The 27,315-nt window shown below is 42.3% G+C and overlaps 1 protein-coding gene across 3 annotated transcripts in view; it reads left to right on the forward strand.

Moving 5' to 3' along the window:
* Window positions 1-19,716, forward strand: part of p3h3 (prolyl 3-hydroxylase 3) — a 28,024-nt gene extending 8,308 nt beyond the window's left edge. For 2 of the 3 annotated variants that reach the window (XM_061947772.2, XM_061947788.1), the window contains 14 exons: window positions 41-199; window positions 328-520; window positions 608-739; window positions 10,272-10,405; window positions 10,504-10,599; window positions 10,671-10,723; window positions 10,787-10,866; window positions 10,944-11,071; window positions 11,144-11,239; window positions 11,696-11,846; window positions 15,830-15,947; window positions 16,041-16,116; window positions 16,193-16,333; window positions 18,849-19,716. In XM_061947772.2, the coding sequence (XP_061803756.1) occupies window positions 41-199; window positions 328-520; window positions 608-739; window positions 10,272-10,405; window positions 10,504-10,599; window positions 10,671-10,723; window positions 10,787-10,866; window positions 10,944-11,071; window positions 11,144-11,239; window positions 11,696-11,846; window positions 15,830-15,947; window positions 16,041-16,116; window positions 16,193-16,333; window positions 18,849-19,004 (1,713 nt within the window). In that variant the 3' untranslated portion in view covers window positions 19,005-19,716. The remainder of the gene's footprint in view (window positions 1-40; window positions 200-327; window positions 521-607; window positions 740-10,271; window positions 10,406-10,503; window positions 10,600-10,670; window positions 10,724-10,786; window positions 10,867-10,943; window positions 11,072-11,143; window positions 11,240-11,695; window positions 11,847-15,829; window positions 15,948-16,040; window positions 16,117-16,192; window positions 16,334-18,848) is intronic. The other variant, XM_061947780.2, reaches the window with a different exon arrangement.
* The last annotated feature ends 7,599 nt before the right edge of the window (window positions 19,717-27,315 follow it).

Below are 27,315 nucleotides of genomic sequence, written 5' to 3' on the forward strand. Positions count from 1 at the left end.
AAGTGAAAAAGGTGACGCAGTATTACATGTATCTTATCAGATGGAAAAGCTGCAAAAGGCAGCGGCAGCAGCTCAGACTTACTTTGTGGCCAACCCCAATCACCTGGAGATGAGGAACAACATTGAGAAGTACAGAAGGATGGAGGGAGTGACCGACGAAGCCTTCCAGGACAGAGAAATAGAGAGTGAAAAGCATTGGGTGAGGAATCATCAAATAAGAAAGTCTTGGCAAAGATGATAATTTTCACTGTTGACAGTATTGAGTTGTAGTTTTCAGTTGCCCGCCTCGCATCACCCTTTTAATCATGATTATTTTTGCTTACACAGGTGCTGTATGATGCCGCACTCCAGCACGAGGCGTTATCTGAATGGGCACAGGCGGCCAAAGCGTGGCGAGCGTGCGTGAACGAAACGCTGCGTCACATAGAAGAGTGCAGGGTGCAGTGTGTGGTAGCCTGCCAGCGCCTGCCTGAGGACAGGGGAGTAGACAGCATGGACGGCGTGTTCGAGAAAGCCGCCGGTATAAAAAGTGTTTTTTTTAACCAAAACCCCCTAAAAATAGCATATTAGTCAATATTTTTTTTGAAATGTTTATTTTGTCATCCAGCTCTTTCCCTGTCGCTGCTGTCTTGTCAACAGTGGTGTGTGACGCAGGTGGCCACACGTCCTGGTAGGATCTCCTCTCAAGACGACTTCCTGCCCTCTCAGCTTGAGCACATGCATATTGCACAGTTTAAAGGTTCGTGCTTCTAAGGCTTAACATTATAACAATGTCATGTTTTCATATCCTGCAGTTAGTATTAACTGGCAAAAAAAAAATCAAGATGAATTTATAAAACAATCAATCCTGTTGTTAGAATTCAAGCTAAAATTAAATGGTGCTTTCCTTTGGATGACGCCGCACTCTTTGACAAAGTTTTGTTAAAATTAGTTTTTGGAATTACGTGGGTAACAAACAACACATGACATGGACTTAGAATGCAGCCCTGTGGTACACCAGAATAGATGGTGATTGTCAGGCCCGGCCCTAATCAATCTGGCGCCCTAGGCAAGATTTTAGGTGGCGCCCCCCCCCACATCGGCAGTGAAGTGTATATACTCACAAGAACCCGAATAGCTTTGTCTTTGACCTTTTTTTTTTACTTACAACTATACCTAATATATAAAGGGGTGGAAAAGTGACTATTACCTGCAGGGCAAACATTAGCTAACCAGAAGGCAATAATGTAAACAAAAAACACCTGCTTAAAAGATCTAATACAAATGTCCCTGAGGAATGTAAGGTGGGAGTACTGTAATTACCTAACGTTACATTATTATTTTCCATAACAATTTAGCCCCCTCCACAATATTAACCCGACGTTAAAACAGAACTAGCTATTTATTGATTAGCAATTGCCGAATCATGTAACATTAGCTTAATGCTAAAAAGCCAGGTTACTATCACATTCTGTAACAGACAAATAATTTCATGTAGGCTAACGTTACCTACCTGCTACCTCTGTCTTTTTCTCGTTTCTCCTCCTCTTCTTTTCTCTTTTTTCTTCCCTGGGCACCTGACAGTTTTGGCCGTTTTGACATCTTGTGTTGATTTTTTGATGTGGTGACGTCCAAAAAGAGTCATGATACGGGAAGGGAGGGGGCGCACCGTGCGGGGGTGGGGCGTAATGTTGTAACAAATAATATTTCTATTAAATAGGCTTTACTTTGCATTTTAATTAACGTGAGATTATTTTTTTTATTTAGAAATAATAGTAACAACTTTTTTTTCCTTTTTTTTTTTCTCCAACATTTGTGGCACTGGCATGGCGCCCCCTGATGGACGGCGCCCTTAGCATTTGCCTATACGGCCTATGCCACGGGCCGGCCCTGGTGATTGTGACATGTTGGATGACTGTTGGTCAGGTTAACAAGAACAATCTTGCTGTTGAAGTTAACAAGCAAAATTTGTAGTTAGGTAAACAAAAAAAGTATTGAGACATGTTGCATACCTGCCAACTTTTTAAATCAGAAAAACCTAGTAGCCAGGGTCCAGGGGCCGCAGGCCCCGGTAGGTCCAGGACAAAGTCCTGGTGGGGGGTTCATCCGACGCAAAATGATTATTAGCATTCAGACAGGTTAAAATGTTGCTAAAACCATCACTTTTCTATCAGTCACAGTGACTTTTCAAAACAAAAATATTACAGCAAAAATCATATGGGTTGATTGACATGTTTATTCTGTAAGCTAACTTCAATAGTTTGAAATTATTTTGACAGTTAATGCCAGTTATCCTGTCAACCTTTCACAAGACTTCAATTTGTTAATTGAAAGTATAAACAGTATAAACACTTTTTACAGTAAACAAATGGTAAAACAGTAACTAAACAATTCCATAAAAAAAAAAATTGGTGTCATTATTAACTTTCTGTCCAAGCTTGTATAATCTACTGACTTGTTCAATTGTAAAAAATATTCTGTGCCTAAAATTCACATTTCTATCACAATTATCAAACTGTAAACATGGTAAGCTAACTTCATTAAAATTAATAGTCCTGTCAATAGCATGGAATTACAATTCAAATGTAGTTTTTTTGTAAGCCTTTCAAAAGAATTCAAAATATGAAAAATTAATGAAAATTAATTGAAGCCATCAGACACTTGAAAAGTGGCACATCACATCTCTAATGTAATCATTTGAACTTTTCAACAGAAATAGCACTGCAAAAATATTAAGGACATACTTCTGTATTTTGGTAGTTATGCTGTCAACATTTAACAAGATTTCTTCAACTTGGACTTGAAAGCATAAATAGTATAAACACTTTTAACAGTATAACAGTACTAAACAATTCCAATAGATAACATTGGTGTCATTACCTTTTCGTGGCTAAAATCCAAATTGTATCGCTAGCAACGGCATTAGACTTGTGTTCTTTTGTCCCAACGTGGTCTTTTACATCGCTAATTCCTCCGTGTCCGATCGAAAAATCTTGTCTGCACAAGGTGCAATTCGCGTAGTTTTCACCCTTTTTGGAACGGATAATTATTCCCGGATAGGCTTTTGAATATTCTTCACGGAATGACTGCAGTTTTCTTTTCGGTTTAAGACTCGTTTGCGATTTTTCTCCGGCTGATTCCATGATCGTTCGCTCGTTTGGAAACAATGGGCAACTGGTGCCTCGTGCTTGGCAGCGGTGCTATAAATAGCCTCGCGCATGGCATTCGGAATGGCTCGATAGGAAGTTACGGGAAGCAGTGTCGATTGTCATTGTTGTTACGCGATTTCGTGAATAAAACTTTAAAAAAAAAATTTTTTTTTAATTAATGAAAAACCGTATTTTTTATCACTGCAACCGTAACCCGGAATAGGTTGATGAAAACCGTACTAATTACGGGAAAACCGGAGTAGTTGGCAGGTATGATGTTGCAATGACACTTTTTCTCTGTTGTGTCACCATTTCAAATGTGTTTACCAACTACAAAAGCACAAATGAAATGGCCATGTCCGAGCGTGTTTGTTTTGTTCGTCTGTCGCTTCCAAACAGATTGCAAGAGGGATCACTCTTTGCATTGGTCTAAGCCAGGCCTGGGCAATTATTTTGACTCAGGGGAGTCAAATTTAGAGACAAAAAAATGTGTATGGGGGCCGGTACATCTATTTTTAGGAACATGAATACAAAACCTCCCAATGAATGCTAAAAACGTCAAGACAGACCGCCTTAAAAAACGGAATGGAATTTTACATTTTTTCACTGAATGAGACACTCAGAATGTACATGAAGATAAAGAATGTGGGATTTACAATATTAACTATGAACGATAAAACACTGAATATTGACAACATATGAACGTCACACTCCTCTTGATCGACATATTTTATAATCAAGCGAAACGCAACAAAAATGCAACAAACAGCGAAATATGAACGCGAAGGGTAAAAAAAAACCCACCTACAATCTGATATACAGTTGTGGTCAAAAGTTTACATACACTTGTAAAGAACATAATGTCATGGCTGTCTTGAGTTTCCAATCATTTCTACAACGTACTTTTTTGTGATAGAGTGATTGGAGCACATACTTGTTTGTCACAAAAAACATTCATGAAGTTTGGTTCTTTTTTATGAATTTATTATGGGTCTACTGGAAATGTGACCAATTCTGCTGGGTCAAAAGTATACATACAGCAATGTAAATAGTTGGTTACATGTCCCTTGGCAAGTTTCACTGCAATAAGGCGCTTTTGGTAGCCATCCACAAGCTTCTGCTTGAATTTTTGACCACTCCTCTTGACAAAATTGGTGCAGCTCAGCTAAATTTGTTGGTTTTCTGACATGAACTTGTTTCTTCAGCATTGTCCACATGTTCTCAATGGGGTTTAAGTCAGGACTTTGGGAAGGCCATTCTAAAACCTTAATTGTAGCCCGATTTAGCCATTCCTTTACCACTTTTGACGTGTGTCTGTGGCCATTGTCCTGTTGGAACACCCAAATACGCCTGAGACCGAGCTGATGATTTTAGGTTGTCCTGAAGAATTTGGAGGTAATCCTTCTTTTTCCCCATTTACTCTCTGTAAAGCACCAGTTCCATTGGCAGCAAAACAGGCCCAGAGCATAATACTACCACCACCATGCTTGACGGTAGACATGGTGTTCTTGGGATTAAAGGCTTCACCTTTTCTCCTCCAAACAGCTGGGTATTGTGACCAACTAGCAAAATTTTTGTTTCGTCTGACCTCAGAACTTTCCTCCAGAAGGTCTTATCTCTGTCCCTGTGATCAGCAGCAAACTTTAGACAACCCTTAAGGTGTCGCTTCTGGAGCAAGGGCTTCCTTCTTGCATCGTAGCCTCTCAGTCCATGGCGATGCAAAACACGCTTGACTGTGGACGCTGACAACTGTGTTCCAGCAGCTTCCAATTCATTGCAGACCTGCTTTTTGGTGGTTCTCTGTTGACTCTTGATCATCCTGACCAATTTTCTCTCTTTGCGTTTTCTTCCTGATCGTGGCAGTGACAAAACTGTGCCATGCACTTTATATTTACGAACAATTGTCTGCACAGTTGCTCTTGGGACCTTAAGCTGCTTTGAAATGGCTCCAAGTGACTTTTCTGACTTGTTCAAGTCAATGATTCGTTTTTTCAGATCTGTGCTGAGTTCCTTTGACTTTCCCATTGTCGCGTTTGTAACCGAGGCTGATGACTGCATCACATCAGCCCTATTTAAATTGACTCAGAGAAGTCACCAGGTGTTGTCGATCATAATCACTCACATGAAGTTAAGAGGCCATGCCAGGAAGCTAATTTGATTTGATTGTAACTTTTCTACATCTCAAAAATTGATAATGTATGTTGCTGTATGTATACTTTTGACCCAGCAGATTTAGTCACATTTTCAGTAGACCCATTATAAATTCATAAAAGAACCAACCTTCATGAATGTTTTTTGTGACCAACAAGTATGTGCTCCAATCACTCTATCACAAAAAAATAAGAGTTGTAGAAATGATTGGAAACTCAAGACAGCCATGACATTATGTCCTTTACAAGTGTATGTAAACTTTTGACCACGACTGTATCTGCTATATCACTAAACTTTAGAACTTTGTTGGAAAAAATCTCCTTCCGCGTCTGTCCCTGACACCCGCATTTCAGGCTGACCGCTCTGGAAACAATCTGTGGAAACAAACCACCCCCACACTGCTTGGTGCCTCGTCTAAACTGCTGTGACTTAGATGAAAATAGTAGCTAGTATATCATGCAAAAACACAGATTCTAACCATTGAAATACCTTGTATAGTTCAAGACTTACGGTCATTTGAAAACATCACTGCACATCATAATGGCAGCTACAGTTTCCTAACCTGACTCTCGCCAGATCCTTGTAGTTCGCTGAGCTCCACACAAGGATCTGGGACTTCTCAATAGGAGATGTATTTCAGAAGACGGGGCCCTGTAAAATAATCATTGTATGTGAATGGATAAACCACTTGTCCGTTATCTTGAATGACGTGCTACTTCAACCACTCACATGGAAATCAACAATGTGACGCTGATTAGAGCGACGCTGGGAAATCCAAAACAGAACAGCCGACATATTGGATAACGACAGAGCGAAAAGTTAGAGAACTTTTACCGAAACATCGCAGGAATGTCAGTAGACGATCAATGTCTCAAAACACTTGCAATAGCAGAATCAATGTCAGCACACGACTCCTCGCTGCGTCCCGCCATTGTTGTTTCAATCAGTCGCTTCGGCGCTACATCACATCTATGAAATCCCGCCCGATGATCCTTATTGGTTCATTATTTTTTGCTATCTTGAAGGAGTTTGCAATGCCCTCGAGCCCAGATCCTTTTGTGGAGTTCAGTGAACTACAAGGATCTGGCAAGAGTCAGGTTAACAGTTTCCATCTTAAAGATCTAAAAAATTTGGGGGGAAATGTCTGGCGGGCCCAGGCCCGGCCCTAACCAATCTGGCGCCCTAAGCAAGATTTTAGGTGGCGCCCCCCCACATCGGCAGTGAAGTGTATATACTCACAAGAACCCGAATAGCTTTGTCTTTGACCTTTTTTTTTTTACTTACAACTATACCTAATATATAAAGGGGTGGAAAAGTGACTATTACCTGCAGGGCAAACATTAGCTAACCAGAAGGCAATAACAATGTAAACAAAAAACACCTGCTTAAAAGATCTAATACAAACATTTATATGCACGTACAACACTTAGAACTTTTAGCATATCAGTATGTGGAATTAAATGATGGAATGGATTAAGTAAAGAAGTTAAAAATTGTACTGATATGATCCAGTTTAAGAGGTTGTTCAAAATAATAGTGCTTACAGAGTACAAAGAAGAAGAATTATGAGAAATACTTTCAACCTTATTGAAAATAAGATATTCTTCATCTATGTTAATAATGACTGAATTAATTAATTAATTAATTACATATTACAAAACTGTTGTATACTAACTCATAGATGTTATTTTATTATATAAAAAGGTCAGTAAATGATTCTATATATTTGTAAACGCTTTGAAGTGGGAAAGGGCTAGGATTAAATAAGCTTTGCTTCTTCCTACTCCTTTTCGGGCATGATGTCAAATGAAATGATATGAAATTGTGTGATGTATTATGATGTAAGTGTGTTCATGTTCCAAATAAACTAAAGAAAGAAAGAAATGTCCCTGAGGAATGTAAGGCGGGAGTACTGTAATTACCTAGCGTTACATTATTATTTTCCATAACAATTTAGCCCCCTCCACAATATTAACCCGACGTTAAAACAGAACTAGCTATTTATTGATTAGCAATTGCCGAATCATGTAACATTAGCTTAATGCTAAAAAGCCAGGTTACTATCACATTCTGTAACAGACAAATAATTTCATGTAGGCTAATACCTACCTGCTACCTCTGTATTTTCTCGTTTCTCCTCCTCTTCTTTTCTCTTTTTTCTTCCCTGGGCACCTGACAGTTTTGGCCGTTTTGACATCTTGTGTTGATTTTTTGATGTGGTGACGTCCAAAAAGAGTCATGATACGGGAAGGGAGGGGGCGCACCGTGCGGGGGTTTCTATTAAATAGGCTTTACTTTGCATTTTAATTAACGTGGAATTATTTTTTGTATTTAGAAATAATAGTACCAACTTTTTTTTTTTCTCCAACATTTGTGGCACTGGCGTGGCGCCCCCTGATGGACGGCGCCCTTAGCATTTGCCTATACGGCCTATGCCACGGGCCGGCCCTGGGCGGGCCAGATTGAAAAGCTTAATGGGCCGCATGTGGCCCCCGGGCCTTAATTTGCCCAAGTCTGGTCTAAGCACTTGGGCGCATTTGTTTTATAGCGAAATGAAATAAATAGAGTGGGCCCTCTTGACTGTCATTAAGTTTCTTTGTCTCTGTGGGTGAAGGTAGGGCTGCTAAAATACACACAAAAAGTTCAGCCTTGTGACATAATCGATAGGTAGCAGTAGTAGAAATGATTAGGATCACCCTCAAAATTGTCACTTGTTCCTCATCTCATTTCTGACATTGTCTGAATGTTTAATTAAAATCTGCCTCTAACTTTTTGAAGTTGAGTTGCTCCGGGTACTCCAGCTTCCTCCCACCTCCAAAGACATGCACTTGGGGATAGATAGGTTGACACTAAATGGTCCCTAGTGTGTGAATGTTGTCTGTCTATCTGTGTTGGCCTTGCGATAAGGTGGCGACTTGTCCAGGGTGTACCCCGCCTTCAATCAATCAATCAATGTTTATTTATATAGCCCTAAATTACAAGTGTCTCAAAGGGCTGCACAAACCACAACGACATCCTCGGTACAGAGCCCACATAAGGGCAAGGAAAAACTCACCCCAGTGGGACGTCGATGTGAATGACTATGAGAAACCTTGGAGAGGACCGCATATGTGGGTAACCCCCCCCCCCCCTCTAGGGGAGCCTTCCGCCCGAATGCAGCTGAGATAGGCTTCAGCACCCTCCGTGACCCCAAGAGGGACAAGCAGTAGAAAATGGATGCTAACGAACTAACAGACATTCAAACAAACCCAAGCGATCACATATAATAAAAATAATTCTTGACCAGCTGTCTGGCTACAACCCAAAATTAAATTACACTTTCCTTGGGAATATTGGGAATAACATTTCATTGAGTTCAGTTAGTACTTTTTGAGTTATTCTGGTAACAAACAACATAGGACATTGACTGGGAAAATAGTCTAGTGGTACACCAAAAATAGATTAATAGAGTGGGGCATATTAACATTCCGCGACAGCAAAAGTTCTTGACACTATCATTGTTACAGCAGAAATTACCAGTAAAATTGAGGTCCAATTATATCTTTATGACGTGAACTATTGAGACATGTGGCCATGACACTTAGAGGAAGTAAAGATGAAGGTGGAACCTTCCTTACTAGAGTTGCGCGGATAGGCAATTATTTCATCCGCATCAGAAAGTCGTCAACCATCCGCCATCCACCCGATGTAACATTTGATCAGAACCGCACCCGCCCGCCATCCGCCCGCACCCGCCTGTTGTTATATATCTAATCTAGACGATGCAAGGCATTAGTGAGGTTATAAAGCTTTTGCCTGTTAAAGAAAGGAGACTGATCCAATGCAGCACAGACATTCGCGTGCCACGCTGTCACGACCCAGACGCACACCAGTGCGCAATCATATGGGAGCCGCGCTGAGCGCACCTCCAAGCGCGTCTCGCTGCCGGCGACGGCCGGGTATGGGCCCGACGCTCCAGCGCCATCCATTTTCAGGGCTAGTTGATTCGGCAGGTGCGTTGTTACACACTCCTTAGCGGGTTCCGACGTCCATGGCCACCGTCCTGCTGTCTATATAAACCAGGGTGAGCCCCACCCCTTTCGTGAGCGCACTGCGCGCGGAGTGACCCCTGTTACGCGCCCCCGGCAACAGGGGTGGCGGGCAGGTAAGCTGCGCGGGCGGAGCGCGCGGAGTGACCCCTGTTACGAGCCCCCGGCCACGGGGGTGGCGGGCAGGTAAGCTGCTTACCTGCTGCGCGTGACGCCGGCCGCGGCGAAGGCGGACGAGGCGGGGTGTCGGTGCGGTGGTGACCCTGGACGTGCATCGGGCCCTTCTCGCGGATCGCCTCAGCTACGGCTCCCGGTGGGGCCTTCTCAGGGGAAGGGGCTTCGGTCCCGGACCCCGGCGAGGCGTCGGGGGCCTTCTCTGCTCCGTAAAAGTGTCCATCTCTTTTTTTTTTTTTCTTCTGTTGTGGCATATGCTGCAGGTGCCTGCTCGTTTTTCGTATGTGGGTAACAACATTTAACTATGTATATATATTTCCCAATTGGTTTAACTGCCACCCGCCTGAATCTATTTAAAATCTAATTTTTTTTTATTTCAACCGCCCGACCCGACCCGACCCGACCCGACCCGACCCGACCCGACCCGACCCACGGATAAAATCTAATTTTTTTCAATTTCATCCGCCCGATCCGCGGATAATCCGCGGTTGTGCCCGCAAACCGCGCATCTCTATTCCTTACACTCCTAAGGCCTAAATTTATGTCAATTGTGAGATCAGGAGTTCGTATTACAAATCCAGACGTGTTTGATGACATTTTTCCTCGACAAACTCTTCCAAACATGCTTGTATTGAACTTGTGTTGTGTACTGGCAACAGATAACGGCAAAGATACACAATTACTACTTGATTGGTTACTTACTGTGTCTTAAGACTTTTGTCCGTCAAATTTGGAAGTATATTTTGGACTACCTCCACATCCGTTTGAAAAAAACCATGCTTTGTCACAGCTGGAGATATCAAAGGTGCGGTGCAGACGCTTCGCTCCCTTCTCCTCTTTCACCCGTCTGACAAAGACTCCACAGACAACCTGCAGCTTTACGTTGAGACACTAGGGGGAAACAAAGAGTCACAGCCTTCTCAGGTATGAGCTCCAATAATGCCTTGGTGGTCTTATAACCTCCAAATGTGGACTAAATGTTTTCCTGTTTACCGATGACAACTCGATTTTGTGTGTCCAAGATACAGGAGATATCTCGTTATGTCAGGCGCTCATTGCAGGAGAAGAAGCTGCTGTATTTCAGTATGGAGAATTTAAATTTCACCTTCATTGACCCAGTAAGCGATCATCTTAAAAATACACTATTCTGCTTGAAAGGTAGATTTTTAAAATATGTTTTCCTGTGCAGGATCTTTGGACTCCCGAGGATGTTGTCCCTGAATCCCTCAGGAAAACATGGAGGTAAGAGTAAGGAAAGTTTGTCCCAGATTCAAGTAAAGGTAATATGTGTATTTTCTTTGTTAGAGCTGACAAAGAGAAAATGAATGAACAAATTAAAGAGGATGAGCAGCAAGAGGAGGTGGATGACAGCGGCTTTTATGCAGGTTAAAACATGCAAACTTCCTGTAGTGCTTTTAGGCACAGCACATAATACTAACCGGTTTTTTTGTCCTTTCACCAGGTGGTGTAGTCCCTCAAGTGGGTGTGACCATCACCATGGATGACCAGCTCCTAAACGGCACCAATCGGGTGGTCCTGGATGGAGTCATGACTGACAAAGAGTGTGACAGCATGTTAAAGTTGGCAGCAGTAAGTTGTATAAGAAGTTGAAGCCTGATGCAGCATCTTTCCTCCTTAATGCTCTCTGGTATTTCTTCAAAGGCGGTGGCGTCTGCAGGAGACGGTTACCGGGGGCGACGGTCTCCCCACACACCTCACGAGACGCTGGATGGCCTTACCTTGTTAAGAGCTTGGAAGGTTGGTCAACACTACGAACATTAAGCTTCGACATTTATTATGTGTGTGTGACAATCATCCATCCATCCATTTTCTACCGCTTATTCCCTTTGGGGTCGCGGGGGCGCTGGAGCCTATCTCAGCTACAATCGGGCGGAAGGCGGGGTACACCCTGGACAAGTTGCCACCTCATCGCAGGGCCAACACAGATAGACAGACAACATTCACATCCACACACTAGGGCCAATTTAGTGTTGCCAATCAACCTATCCCCAGGTGCATGTCTTTGGAGGTGGGAGGAAGCCGGAGTACCCGGAGGGAACCCACGCAGTCACGGGGAGAACATGCAAACTCCACACAGAAAGATCCCGAGCCCGGGATTGAACCCAAGACTACTCAGGACCTTCGTATTGTGAGGCAGATGCCAATCATTGGTACTTTAACTTTAACAATTGTTTCTTTCCTTGCACGTCACAGCTGGCTCAGGATGGTGTAGTCAACGAAACTGACGCCAAGTTGTTACACGAACTGGCCGAGAGAGCGCGGAACCTTCTCCATTCCTACTTCAGGAGCCCCTCGGGACTGTTTGTCGCTTTCACACACCTGGTCTGCCGGAGTGCAATTGCAGGTAAGAGGGAGAACCTTAGTTTGTTGAGGATTTAAGGTCACATAATGTATTTTTTTTTTCAACAAGTTTAAATTAGAGGTCCAGCAATATTGTATTAGAAGTGTGTTGTCACAAACACGTTAGCATAGCTATGTTAGCTAAAATGCTAACAATAGAGTCACATTTTAACAGCGAGGTTAGCTTATTCGCTGAAGAAAAAAACTAATTATTTAACTTTCAGCTCCATCACTTGTTGCTGATAGCTGGTAGAGCACCAGCTTTATTTTAAAATGTCTAATGAAGCCTGCTCTTAATTTTTTTTTTTTTTTACAAAGCTGGACACCCATGAATTGATTTACGTGCACCCCGACTTAAACAAGTTGAAAAACGTATTCGGGTGTTACCATTTAGTGGTCAATTGTACGGAATATGTACTGTACTGTGCAATCTACTAATAAAAGTTTCAATCAAAATCAATCAATCAATCAATCAATCAATCAAAAACCCCTGGCCCAGAAGGTAATAACTAGGGGTGTGGGAAAAAAATCGATTCGAATTCAAATGCGATACACGCGGTTCAGTATCGATTCTCATTTTTCAAAAATCGATTTTTATTTATTATTATTATTTTTTTTTTTAATTAATCCATCCATCCATCCATCCATCCATCCATCCATCCATCTTCTTCCGCTTACCCGAGGTCGGGTCGCGGGGGCAGCAGCCTAAGCAGGGAAGCCCAGACTTCCCTCTCCCCAGCCACTTCGTCCAGCTCCTCCCGGGGGATCCCGAGGCGTTCCCAGGCCAGCCGGGAGACATAGTCTTCCCAACGTGTCCTGGGTCTTCCTCGTGGCCTCCTACCGGTCGGACGTGCCCTAAACACCTCCTTAGGGAGGCGCTCGGGTGGCATCCTGACCAGATGCCCGAACCACCTCATCTCTGGCTCCTCTCGATGTGGAGGAGCAGCGGCTTTACTTTGAGCTCCCCCCGGATGGCAGAGCTTCTCACCCTATCTCTAAGGGAGAGCCCCGCCACCCGGCGGAGGAAACTCATTTCGGCCGCTTGTACCCGTGATCTTGTCCTTTCGGTCATAACCCAAAGCTCATGACCATAGGTGAGGATGGGAACGTAGATCGACCGGTAAATTGAGAGCTTTGCCTTCCGGCTCAGCTCCTTCTTCACCACAACAGATCGATACAGCGTCCGCATTACTGAAGACGCCGCACCGATCCGCCTGTCGATCTCACGATCCACTCTTCCCTCACTCGTGAACAAGACTCCGAGGTACTTGAACTCCTCCACTTGGGGCAAGATCTCCTCCCCAACCCGGAGATGGCACTCCACCCTTTTCCGGGCGAGAACCATGGACTCGGACTTGGAGGTGCTGATTCTCATCCCAGTCGCTTCACACTCGGCTGCGAACCGATCCAGTGAGAGCTGAAGATCCTGGCCAGATGAAGCCATCAGGACCAAATCATCTGCAAAAAGCAGAGACCTAATCCTGCAGCCACCAAACCGGATCCCCTCAACGCCTTGACTGCGCCTAGAAATTCTGTCCATAAAAGTTATGAACAGAATCGGTGACAAAGGGCAGCCTTGGCGGAGTCCAACCCTCACCGGAAACGTGTCCGACTTACTGCCGGCAATGCGAACCAAGCTCTGACACTGATCATACAGGGAGCGGACCGCCACAATCAGACAGTCCGAAACCCCATACTCTCTGAGCACTCCCCACAGGACTTCCCGAGGGACACGGTCGAATGCCTTCTCCAAGTCCACAAAGCACATGTAGACTGGTTGGGCAAACTCCCATGCACCCTCAAGGACCCTGCCGAGAGTATAGAGCTGGTCCACAGTTCCACGACCAGGACGAAAACCACACTGTTCCTCCTGAATCCGAGGTTCGACTATCCGGCGTAGCCTCCTCTCCAGTACACCTGAATAGACCTTACCGGGAAGGCTGAGGAGTGTGATCCCACGATAGTTAGAACACACCCTCCGGTTCCCCTTTTTAAAGAGAGGAACCACCACCCCGGTCTGCCAATCCAGAGGTACTTAATCAATCCAACAAAATAATACAAAGCAATACCATAACAATGCAATCCAATTCCAAAACCAAACCCGACCCAGCAACACTCAGAACAGCAATAAACAGACCAATTGAGAGGAGACACAAACACGACGCAGAACAAACCAAAAGTAGTGAAACAAAAATGAATATTATCAACAACAGTATCAATATTAGTAACAATTTCAACATAGCAGTGATTGAAAATCTCTCATTGACATTATCATTAGACATTTATAAAAAAAATTAAAAAAAGAACAATAGTGTCACAGTGGCTTACACTTGCATCGCATCTCATAAGCTTGACAACACACTGTGTCCAATATTTTCACAAAGATAAAATAAGTCATATTTTTGGTTCATTTAATAGTTAAAACAAATTTACATTATTGCAATCAGTTGATAAAACATTGTCCTTTACAATTATAAAAGCTTTTTACAAAAATCTACTACCGTATTTTCCGCACCATAAGGCGCCCTGGGTTATAAGCCGCGCCTTCAATGAACGGCATATTTCAAAACTTTGTCCACCTATAAGCCGCCCCGTGTTGTAAGCCGCATCTAACTGCGCTAAAGGAATGTCAAAAAAACAGTCAAATAGGTCAGTCAAACTTTAATAATATATTAAAACCAGCGTGATGTGGGCGCGCATGGAATCGTATAATCGTATATCAACATGGACGAAGCTGCGTGAAAAAGCCACCCGGCCTCTTCGCGTAAACTTAAACTTACCTTAACCACTCGCTCATCTTTTCTTCATCCATACCTTCGAGTTAGCTTTTATGATGACGCCGGCTGGAAAGGTCTCTTTTGGCAAGGTCTTCCTTTTGAATATCACCATGGGTGGAAGTTTCTGGCCATTAGCATGGCAAGCTAGAACCACAGTGAAGGATGACTTCTCATTCCCTGTGGTGCGAATATTCACCGTACGTGCTCCCGTTGTATCCACAGTGCGGTTCACAGGAATATCAGTTGCTGTGAAATAGTAATCCGTGTGCGGATGGAGAGATTGCGTCTTTTCATGAACCGGATACCTGTCGTTTAGTAGGAGCCATTTTGTGGTCTTTACAGATGTAAACACACAAAGGAAATGAAGTACGGTAATATCCGCGCGCTTTTTCTTCTTCTACGCGGGCGGGTGGTTGCTTACAGTAGAAGAAGAAGCGCTTCCTGTTCTATGGGGGCGGGTGCTTACCTTGGCGGTTGCTTGCGTAGAAGAAGAAGCGCTTCCTGTTCTACCGGGAAAAAAGATGGCGGCTGTTTACCGAAGTTACGAGACCGAAACTTTATGAAAATGAATCTTAATATTTATCCATATATAAAGCGCACCGGGTTATAAGGCGCACTGTCAGCTTTTGAGAAAATTTGTGGTTTTTAGGTGCGCCTTATAGTGCGGAAAATACGGTACTCTGCTTGCATGTCAGCAGACTGGGGTAGATCCTGCTGAAATCCTATGTATTGAATGAATAGAGAATTGTTTTGAATCGGAAAAATATCGTTTTTGAATCGAGAATCGCGTTGAATCGAAAAAAATCGATTTATAATCGAATCGTTACCCCAAGAATCGATATTGAATCGAATTGTGGCACACCCAAAGATTCGCAGCCCTAGTAAAAACCCTACTAAATAACAGAGCTATGTTACATAGCTTGTCATGCAATACAATTACACCTCTGGCGTACCACAGGGCTGTGTTCTCAGTACCACTCGTGTTGTTTTTTACCAACATGACTTAAAAACTACCAAACTAATTACTACAAAACTTTATTGTAAGTTGTGCTATGGGAAATGGAGAGCAAAACACAACTTTGGAACAGATCCAGATAACAGATCATATTTTCTTTCATAAAGACCTAATTGAAAGTGACAATGAAACGTGAGTAGAAAAGGCAGAATTCTGAATACAACTCTTATTTTTGACCATTTTTACTACCGTCAGGTGACCAGAAGGGCAGACTGGACCTGTCTCATCCTGTCCATGTGGACAATTGTCTCTTAGAACCTGACACAAAACAGTGTTGGAAGGAACCACCGGCTTTTATACACCGAGACCTCAGGTACACTTTCAAATCTTACTTTGACTACTAGTAGCTTTGCTTTATTATTGTTGATGAATAACTTTACAGTATATAAAATGTATATCTACACAGTGCAATTCTCTATCTGAATGACAACTTTGTCGGTGGCGAGTTGTTCTTTACAAACAGAGACACCAAAACAGTGACCGTAAGTCCCCAAATGTTGACGTTATTCCTTGTACTGTATGTTTAGATTCATGTCTATTATGACTTCACCCATACAGGCCACGGTCAAACCGACATGCGGTCGACTCGTAGGCTTCTCATCAGGACCAATAAATCCACACGGTGTTACCGCGGTAACCAAAGGGCGGCGGTGTGCGCTGGCTCTGTGGTTCACCAAGGAGAAGTTGTACAGGGACATGGTGAGTACTCACATCCTGACCCTTGCTGTTGTGACAATGAGCACAATGCAAATCAGGTGGTGGTTGCTACAGTGACCTTGTTGTTAAAAGTCCAGCTGGGAAAATGTTGTTCGCTCATGTAAGAGCGGTTAAGCTTGACGATAAATTTCAGTTGTATAACCTTGCACTTAAAGTGTGATATTTTCTGAAGATTGTTTAAACTCACCGAGGTACACTTCCACAATCTGGAGATCCGATACAAAAATTGTATTTAAAATTCTCCCTTTACAAAGATAAACTCAATAAGAAAAGTGCTGCAATCGCGTCTATTACACTAGAGGCCTGTAGGTGGCAGTAATGCAACATTACATACCTGAAACGCCTAAAGCTGATTTTTTTTACCCCACTGCACCACCACCTGCTGGATCTGGTGCGTCACAGCGTCACCTGGCCCTAATGCATGCAGACACAGAGGTGGGTAGTAACGCGCTACATTTACTCCGTTACATCTACTTGAGTAACTTTTGGGATAAATTGTACTTCTAAGAGTAGTTTTAATGCAACATACTTTTACTTTTACTTGAGTATATTTATAGAGAAGAAACGCTACTTTTACTCCGCTACTTTTATCTACATTCAGCTCGCTACTCGCTACTAATTTTTATCGATCTGTTAATGCACGCTTTGTTTGTTTTGGTCTGTCAGACAGACCTTCATAGTGCCTGCGTTACTGGTGACGTTTCACTCCGTTCCACCAATAAAATGCAGTCTCTTACGTGAATGAGATAAATAATATTATTTGATATTTTACGGTAATGTGTTAATAATTTCACACATAAGTCGCTCCAGAGTATAAATCGCACCCCCGGACAAACTATGAAAAAAACTGCGATTTATAATAGAAAAATACGGTAATTTCATGTACCATAAAAGGAGTTGAAGCAGTGCTTCACAATTATTTGTTTCGCGTTCCCCCTGAATTGAATTACTATTGAGAACTTGCTATTTATTTATCAGTGCAACGCTCTGTGTGTTATATTCTTTATATATGACACTGACGACTCCTTTTTGTTTCAATCCTGTCACAAACTTCTCGTCGCCTCCAATAGCTCTGTACACGTCTTCAAGTGTACTTACTACTTCTACTCAGGGCCGGCCCGTGGCATAGGCCGTATAGGCAAATGCTAAGGGCGCTGTCCATCAGGAGGCGCCACGCCAGTGCCACAAATGTTGGAGAAAAAAAAAAAAAGTTGGTACTATTATTTCTTAATACAAAAAATAATCCCACGTTAATTAAAATGCAAAGTAAAGCCTATATAATAGAAATATTATTTGTTACAATATTACGCCCCCCCCCCCCCCCCCATCCCCCCCCACCCCCCGCACGGTGCGCCCCCTCCCTTCCCGTATCATGACTCTTTTTGGACGTCACCACATCAAAAAATCAACACAAGATGTCAAAACGGCCAAAACTGTCAGGTGCCCAGGGAAGAAAAAAGAGAAAAGAAGAGGAGGAGAAACGAGAAAAAGACAGAGGTAGCAGGTAGGTAACGTTAGCCTACATGAAATTATTTGTCTGTTACAGAATGTGATAGTAACCTGGCTTTTTAGCATTAAGCTAATGTTACATGATTCGGCAATTGCTAATCAATAAGTAGCTAGTTCTGTTTTAATGTCGGGTTAATATTGTGGAGGGGGCTAAATTGTTATGGAAAATAATAATGTAACGTTAGGTAATTACAGTACTCCCACCTTACATTCCTCAGGGACATTTGTATTAGATCTTTTAAGCAGGTGTTATTGCCTTCTGGTTAGCTAATGTTTGCCCTGCAGGTAATAGTCACTTTTCCACCCCTTTATATATTAGGTATAGTTGTAAGCCTAGTTGTTAAAGTGCACATCATTAATGTTAATTAAGCAATATGTATGTAAAAAATATTGTATTTCATATATTCATTTTTTATTTTTTGCATTCATTTATTTATTCATATTTTTTTAATCTTGTTAACTATTCTGATTGTTAATTTGCTTTCTTTAAGTAAAAAAAAGGTCAAAGACAAAGCTATTCGGTTTCTTGTGAGTATATACACTTCACTGCCGATGTGGGGGGGCGCCACCTAAAATCTTGCCTAGGGCGCCAGATTGGTTAGGGCCGGGCCTGCTTCTACTAGATAGAATAGCACTGCTGCCACCTATTCATGCATGTACGAACACAATAACAATAGCCTAGCTGCAGGCTTGTGTATCAGTCTAACAATAATACTAGAGTGTAGAGAAATAATAAACTCTCTCCTGCTGCTTGCGACCCCCCTGAGACCTCAGTGTGACCCTCATGAGGTCTCAAGATGTTCCTTTTTCTATATGTTTAAATGGATGTCCTGATCTTGCTGGCGGAAAAACAAGTTTACATTCAGGTACTAATAAAGTAACCTAACCTACTATTTGAGAAACACTGAGTTCAAGTAATGGATCTCCTTAGAATTTTCAATCAGTGCAAAATTTCGCGTTACCTTTAAAAGCATTATCTCTACTGCAGGAGCGAGAGGAAGTAGAGACGGCGTGGGCCGCAGACGGGCAGGCCGTGACAACGACGGATGAAAAGGAGGAGCAGAAGAACACTCGCAATCAAGCGCCAGCTAAGGCAGCCAGCAGAGGGAGAGGACGGGTGACAGCGGGCAAAGATGAACTGTGAGCCTGGCAAAAGTGGATTTCCTGTCACTGGAACTTGTCTACCAATGAAACTAATTTATAAGAGAAGAACGATACACCTTATTATGTGTTATCATAACTGAAGTTAAGTATCAGGTTTTCAGTCTACATTTGTCTTCAATGCTGTATGAACAGTATGTTCGCTTTTAGTGATATTTGACACAAGATTTCCCCAGTTTCTGAGGTCAAAGTTATATCATCGTAAATTTTAAGTGAAGTTTGGAAACTTTGGGGTATTTTTTGCTCTATGTCACATAGATTTTTAAATAATATGAATGTGATCCAAGTCGGCTGCTGTAGCTAAATTTAAATTGATCTTTTCTACGGTCATACTGTCACTTTAAAAAAAAAACTGTCATACAAGTACTTTCAAAAAAGTTAACCGCTGCATAATAAAACTACATTTATCTAAGAAAATGCCGAACAAACACAATTGAAAGAGAACATGGAGGTATTTGCAGAGCAATACGTTTACCAGGTTTGAAGAGTAAACGTTCTCTGCCTGTAAAATTTGTGTGTGTATCTAAATGACAAGTTGCTTATACTGTTCTGAGCAGCCTAACCCTTTGCTAGTTTGCAGTAAGTTCCATTTGTTTCTATGGTTATCATCACCCTTTTCCCTCTTTGCTTTTTTCTGTGATTGCAAAAAAACAACAACACACACACAAAGGCAAAGAAAAAAATGCATAATCCTACATGTTTCTCTGGCATGTTTTTACAGGGTGAATAGTTTTGTTATTTCAGTTTTTATTATACAGTGGTTCATTTATTTTTTACACTCGTAGGACAGCTTGAGATGTTAAAGATGTTATAGCATTGCCTATACAGTTAATAAAGGTGACCCAGTTGCAACTGTGCAATTTTTTGGTGCGGTTTTGGACCATAAGGTCCTGAAAACCACCCCCAAATCCCCATTACGGGCCAAAAGATAAAAAATTCATTTGAAATCCGAAGTTTCGTTTAAATCATTAGTAATATTTTTGGTTAAACTCACATATTCTAAAACCTTTGGGAGTCCATCACTCTCTTGGGCACAGTTTACTACAGATTGATTAGTAAGAACCCGAAGACAGATCCAACATGCGGCACGTGGCTGGGGTTGATGTTTTTGTTTAATACTAAATGTTGCAATTTCTTTTTGTTTTTCTCATCAGCTGCTACAGTTTTATACTATTTATTAGCAGCACCTTTCATTACTGCCTCATTTTAATGAGGTGTATCCGATTAAATGTGTGTTGTTTGCAGAGGTGGGTAGTAACGCGCTACATTTACTCCGTTACATCTACTTGAGTAACTTTTGGGATAAATTGTACTTCTAAGAGTAGTTTTAATGCAACATACTTTTACTTTTACTTGAGTATATTTATAGAGAAGAAACGCTACTTTTACTCCGCTACTTTTATCTACATTCAGCTCGCTACTAATTTTTATCGATCTGTTAATGCACGCTTTGTTTGTTTTGGTCTGTCAGACAGACCTTCATAGTGCCTGCGTTTCAACAAATACTGTCACTGGTGACGTTCACTCCGTTCCACCAATCAGATGCAGTCACTGGTGACGTTGGACCAATCAAACAGAGCCAGGGGTCACATGACCTGACTTAAACAAGTTGAAAAACTTATTGGGGTGTTACCATTTAGTGGTCAATTGTACGGAATATGTACTGTACTGTGCAATCAAGTTCCAATCAATCAATCAAAAGTGTGAAGGAAAAAAGACCATTTTTTATTTCAACCGTACACCCCGGCAAAAGCCTAAAGACTGACTGCACAGTTCCTGTCTTCACAATAAAAGTGCCGCTCCATCGCGCCTGCGCTTTCAAAATAAGAGTCTCCGAAAGCCTGCGCAAACAAGCTAGCAAGCTACGGAGTTTGCCGCCAATGTATTTCTTGTAAAGTGTATAAAAACGAATATGGAAGCTGGACATATAAGATGCCAAAAACCAACCACTTTCATGTGGTATTAGACAGAAAGGAGGAACTTTTTTTCTCCTCCATTTGAAAACCTGGACGTTTGTCATCACTACTGTCTGATTCCAATCAATGCAACTCATCAGACTCAGGTAATACACCAACTTATATTCTTGTCTTCATGAAAGAAAGGAATCTATATGTGTTAAACATGCATGTATATTCATTAAAACACTATTAACATGTAAACAAAAACGGCAAAAAAAATAAATATAAATTATATACTGTATATATATATATACGTATATATATATATATATATATGTGTGTGTATATATATATATATATATGTATATATGTGTGTGTGTGTGTGTGTGTGTATATATATATATATATATATATGATATGTGTGTGTATGTTACTCATCAGTTACTCAGTACTTGAGTAGTTTTTTACAACATACTTTTTACTTTTACTCAAGTAAATATTTGGGTGACTACTCCTTACTTTTACTTGAGTAATAAATCTCTAAAGTAACAGTACTCTTACTTGAGTACAATTTCTGGCTACTCTACCCACCTCTGGTTGTTTGTATACTGTATTAATACTTACTGTGAGCAAGGTTTTGCGTGTGTCTTCCGTGCAGTTTGTGCCTGTCTTCTAGAAAGGACGGTCAAATTCTCACGGTGTTGAAAACTGCAAACAAAACAAGAAATGGATGGTCAGTTAGTTACAGTACATTAGTGCATCAGGAACAGCAGAAGGAAAAAAGGAGCACAGTAGAAGGGGGGTGGTGCTGGGATAGAAATAGAGAGATTACTGCTAATCCCTCCATAAATGAGTGCATTTGTTTATGAAGCTTAAAAAGTCTCCCATTTAGAATATGGAATAGTAATCCAGCGAGAGATCATTTAATCATTCAGCGCTCTCATGCAGCAACGTCTGCCTAAACCCACTTCAACCAGTGGACCCCCGCGCCATCATCTTCTCAGTACAAACTCAAGTGCTGTTTATGGCCCATATTAACACTCTCACCTCTCATCCCTCTCTCTGTGTTATAATCCTCCTCCCACCATTACTATTACATCTGCTAGAATTGGGTCGGCGTGCCTCCTTAATGGAGCTTTAAACTTGTCCACCCCTCGCAAGCGGAAAACACGGCGTACCCTAAACATCGACATTAATCCTCTCTTAAGTAGGTGTAATGTCTACATAAAGCATGTCGCTGCATAGACGCTCTAATTATACGCCGGAGCAGGAAGTCTTTCTATATTTTACTTCAAATTACAGAATGGCTTGCTTGCAATATACGAGTCAAGGGTCACCAAACAATGTATAGAACTTGGTGCTGGTTGTAACAGAGAATCAATAGCCTCTTTCCCACAGAAATGACACAAAACACCCGGAACACTATTCTATGGGCCTATAACACAAAGCGAAAAGGGTTATTGACGCAACTACAGGTAAAAGCCAGTAAATTAGAATATTTTGAAAAACTTGATTTATTTCAGTAATTGCATTCAAAAGGTGTAACTTGTACATTATATTTATTCATTGCACACAGACTGATGCATTCAAATGTTTATTTCATTTAATTTTGATGATTTGAAGTGGCAACAAATGAAAATCCAAAATTCCGTGTGTCACAAAATTAGAATATTACTTAAGGCTAATACAAAAAAGGGATTTTTAGAAATGTTGGCCAACTGAAAAGTATGAAAATGAAAAATATGAGCATGTACAATACTCAATACTTGGTTGGAGCTCCTTTTGCCTCAATTACTGCGTTAATGCGGCGTGGCATGGAGTCGATGAGTTTCTGGCACTGCTCAGGTGTTATGAGAGCCCAGGTTGCTCTGATAGTGGCCTTCAACTCTTCTGCGTTTTTGGGTCTGGCATTCTGCATCTTCCTTTTCACAATACCCCACAGATTTTCAATGGGGCTAAGGTCAGGGGAGTTGGCGGGCCAATTTAGAACAGAAATACCATGGTCCGTAAACCAGGCACGGGTAGATTTTGCGCTGTGTGCAGGCGCCAAGTCCTGTTGGAACTTGAAATCTCCATCTCCATAGAGCAGGTCAGCAGCAGGAAGCATGAAGTGCTCTAAAACTTGCTGGTAGACGGCTGCGTTGACCCTGGATCTCAGGAAACAGAGTGGACCGACACCAGCAGATGAAATGGCACCCCAAACCATCACTGATGGTGGAAACTTTACACTAGACTTCAGGCAACGTGGATCCTGTGCCTCTCCTGTCTTCCTCCAGACTCTGGGACCTCGATTTCCAAAGGAAATGCAAAATTTGCATGGTTGGGTGATGGTTTGGGGTGCCATGTCATCTGCTGGTGTCGGTCCACTCTGTTTCCTGAGATCCAGGGTCAACGCAGCCGTCTACCAGCAAGTTTTAGAGCACTTCATGCTTCCTGCTGCTGACCTGCTCTATGGAGATGGAGATTTCAAGTTCCAACAGGACTTGGCGCCCACATAAGGGCAAGGAAAAACTCACCCCAGTGGGACGTCGATGTGAATGACTATGAGAAACCTTGGAGAGGACCGCATATGTGGGTAACCCCCCCCCTCTAGGGGAGACCGAAAGCAATGGATGTCGAGTGGGTCTGACATAATATTGTAAGAGTCCAGTCCATAGTGGATCCAACATAATAGTAAGAGTCCAGTCCATAGTGGGGCCAGCAGGACACCATCCCGAGCGGAGACGGGTCAGCAGCGCAGAGATGTTCCCAGCCAATGCACAGGCGAGCGGTCCACCCCGGGTCCCGACTCTGGACAGCCAGCACTTCATCCATGGCCACCGGACCTGTGCCCCCCCCCCCTCCACAAGGAAAAGGGGAGCAGAGGAGAAAAGAAAAGAAACGGCAGATCAACTGGTCTAACAGGGGGGCTATTTAAAGGCTAGAGTATACAAATGAGTTTTAAGATGGGACTTAAATGCTTCTACTGAGGTAGCATCTCTAATTGTTACCGGGAGGGCATTCCATAGTACTGGAGCCCCAATAGAAAACGCTCTATAGCCCGCAGACTTTTTTTGGGCTCTGGGAATCACTAATAAGCCGGAGTTCTTTGAACGCAGATTTCTTGCCGGGACATATGGTACAATGCAATCGACAAGATAGGACGGAGCTAGACCGTGTAGTATTTTATACGTAAGTAGTAAAACCTTAAAGTCACATCTTAAGTGCACAGGAAGCCAGTGCAGGTGAGCCAGTATAGGTATATATATATATATACTGTAGGTATATAAAGGTATATACAGTATAGGCGTAATATGATCAAACTTTCTTGTTCTTGTCAAAAGTCTAGCAGCCGCATTTTGTACCAACTGTAGTCTTTTAATGCTAGACATAGGGAGACCCGAAAATAATACGTTACAGTAGTCGAGACGAGACGTAACGAACGCATGAATAATGATCTCAGCGTCGCTAGTGGATAAAATAGAACGAATTTTAGCGATATTACGGAGATGAAAGAAGGCCGTTTTAGTAACACTCTTAATGTGTGACTCAAACGAGAGAGTTGGGTCGAAAATAATACCCAGATTCTTTACTGATTCGCCTTGTGTAATTGTTTGGTTGTCAAATGTTAAGGTGGTATTATTAAATAAATGTCGGTGTTTAGCAGGACCGATAATCAGCATTTCCGTTTTCTTGGCGTTGAGTTGCAAGAAGTTAGCGGACATCCATTGTTTAATTTCATTAAGACACGCCTCCAGCTGACTACAATCCGGCGTGTTGGTCAGCTTTAGGGGCATGTAGAGTTGGGTGTCATCAGCATAACAATGAAAGCTAACACCGTATTTGTTCTTTCTAAAGGCAGTGTACAAGGGGCTATGGCAGGCCTGGGCAATTAATTTGACTCGGGGGCCAAATTTTGAGAAAAAAATGTGTCTGTGGGCCGGTATATCTATTTTTAGGAACACTAATACAAAACCTCACAATAATGTCTGATTTAATGCTAAAATCGTTATGACAGACCGCATTGAAAAACGGAACGGAATTTTACATTTTTTTTACTGAATGAGAAATCTAGAATGTACATGAAAATAAAGAATGTGGGATTTACAATATTAACTATGAAGGATAAAACACTGAATATTGACAACATATAAACGTCACACCACGCTGTATCGATCCGTTGTGGTGAAGAAGGAGCTGAGCCGGAAGGCAAAGCTCTCAATTTACCGGTCGATCTACGTTCCCATCCTCACCTATGGTCATGAGCTTTGGGTTATGACCGAAAGGACAAGATCACGGGTACAAGCGGCCGAAATGAGTTTCCTCCGCCGGGTGGCGGGGCTCTCCCTTAGAGATAGGGTGAGAAGCTCTGCCATCCGGGGGGAGCTCAAAGTAAAGCCGCTGCTCCTCCACATCGAGAGGAGCCAGATGAGGTGGTTCGGGCATCTGGTCAGGATGCCACCCGAGCGCCTCCCTAAGGAGGTGTTTAGGGCATGTCCGACCGGTAGGAGGCCACGAGGAAGACCCAGGACACGTTGGAAAGACTATGTCTCCCGGCTGGCCTGGGAACACCTCGGGATCCCCCGGGAGGAGCTGGACGAAGTGGCTGGGGAGAGGGAAGTCTGGGCTTCCCTGCTTAGGCTGCTGCCCCCGCGACCCGACCTCGGATAAGCGGAAGAAGATGGATGGATGGATGGATCCGTAAAAGTTGTGCCATCATTGTGCCTTTCATACAGAACCCGGCCGGAGTCCCACCTCAGTTACAGCAATACTGTGTTGACTTTGTCTCTCATTTTCCCGATTTTGTTTTACCCTCTGGCGTGATAAAAAAAAGATGATCACTTTTTTCTGACACCTGCTTGCACTGTGGTGTCACAATGAAAAAGTGCACAGAGTTGCAATGGTATTGTTGTTAGGTTCTGGGTGAAAGACACAAATGATACTACCGGTACTCTTATGAGTATTTTACAGGATATATGCTTGAAAAAGAAAATATTGACACTTCCTTCAAATACAGAATATTGATGGGTTCAAAAAAAGCACAAAACATTTTTTTGAAAAAAATTGTCCGCAAATAAAAAAACATCAGCTGTCGTTCACTTGTGAAATAAAGTCGCTTTCCCTCAACGTCACCAAATCCAGCAGCCGCTGTCGTCACTCGTGTCGACTGAGTGATTAAAGGTCACCAGGAAGTAGGCAACACATTATGAGCTTTAGAATTCAGCACACAAGTCTTAATGTGGTCTCTTTTTCTACTTACAGCCAAAAACTGATGATGTGCTACCATAAATAAGTAACATATGCAATTTAATAATGAAATATAAATGGGCAATGAAACATTGCTCCTACAATCAGTCGATTGGTTACGAAATAAATAATTCCAATATACTGTAAATAACATAATGATGTTATCCATTTTGTACCACTTGTCCCTATAGGGGCCACAGGGGTGCTGGAGCCTATCCCAGCAGCACTCGGGCGGAAGGCCGAGTACACTTCATCGCAGGGCCAACACAGATGGACAGACAACATTCACATTCACACACTAGGGCCAATTTAGTGTTGCCAATCAACCTATTCCCCAAGGTGCATGTCTTTGGAGGTGTAAAGAAACCGCGGAACCCGGAGGGAACCCACGCAGTCACGGGGAGAACATGCAAACTCCACACAGAAAGACACCGAGACCGGGGATCAAACCCAGGACCTTTGTATTGTGAGGCACAGGCACTAACCCCTGTAATAGTATATTCATAGTCATGATAATGATTCAACTAAACAGTTTAAAAAATATATATATTTAAAAAAAATAGTAACCCACATATGAAATTATTAAAATGGGAAAGAGCAGTAATATTTTTTTTTTTAATGTTTTAATTAAAAATAAATGTTTTTAACTGAATCATTATCATGACAATGAATATACTATTACGGTTCAAATTGACTTTTCCTACAGGCCCAATATTCAACAAATTGGTTTTGTGATAGAGCTCTTAAATCAAAACACTCGTATTTCAAATCAAGATCTCCCAGTGAAATTAATTGAATTGGTGCTTCAATCAATCAATCAATCAATCAATGTTTATTTATATAGCCCTAAATCACAAGTGTCTCAAAGGGCTGCACAAGCCACAACGACATCCTCGGTATAGCCCACATAAGGGCAAGGAAAAACTCACCCCAGTGGGACGTCGATGTGAATGACTATGAGAAACCTCGGAGAGGACCGCATATGTGGGTAACCTCCCCCCTCTAGGGAGACCAAATGCAATGGATGTCGAGTGGGTCTAACATAATATTGTGAGAGTCCAGTCCATAGTGGATCCAGCATAACAGTAAGAGTCCAGTCCACAGTGGGGTCAGCAGGAAACCATCCCGAGCGGAGACGGGTCAGCAGCGCAGAGATGTTCCCAACCGATA

This window comes from Nerophis lumbriciformis, linkage group LG04 (genome assembly GCF_033978685.3).
Source record: "Nerophis lumbriciformis linkage group LG04, RoL_Nlum_v2.1, whole genome shotgun sequence".
Lineage (NCBI taxonomy): Eukaryota > Metazoa > Chordata > Actinopteri > Syngnathiformes > Syngnathidae > Nerophis > Nerophis lumbriciformis.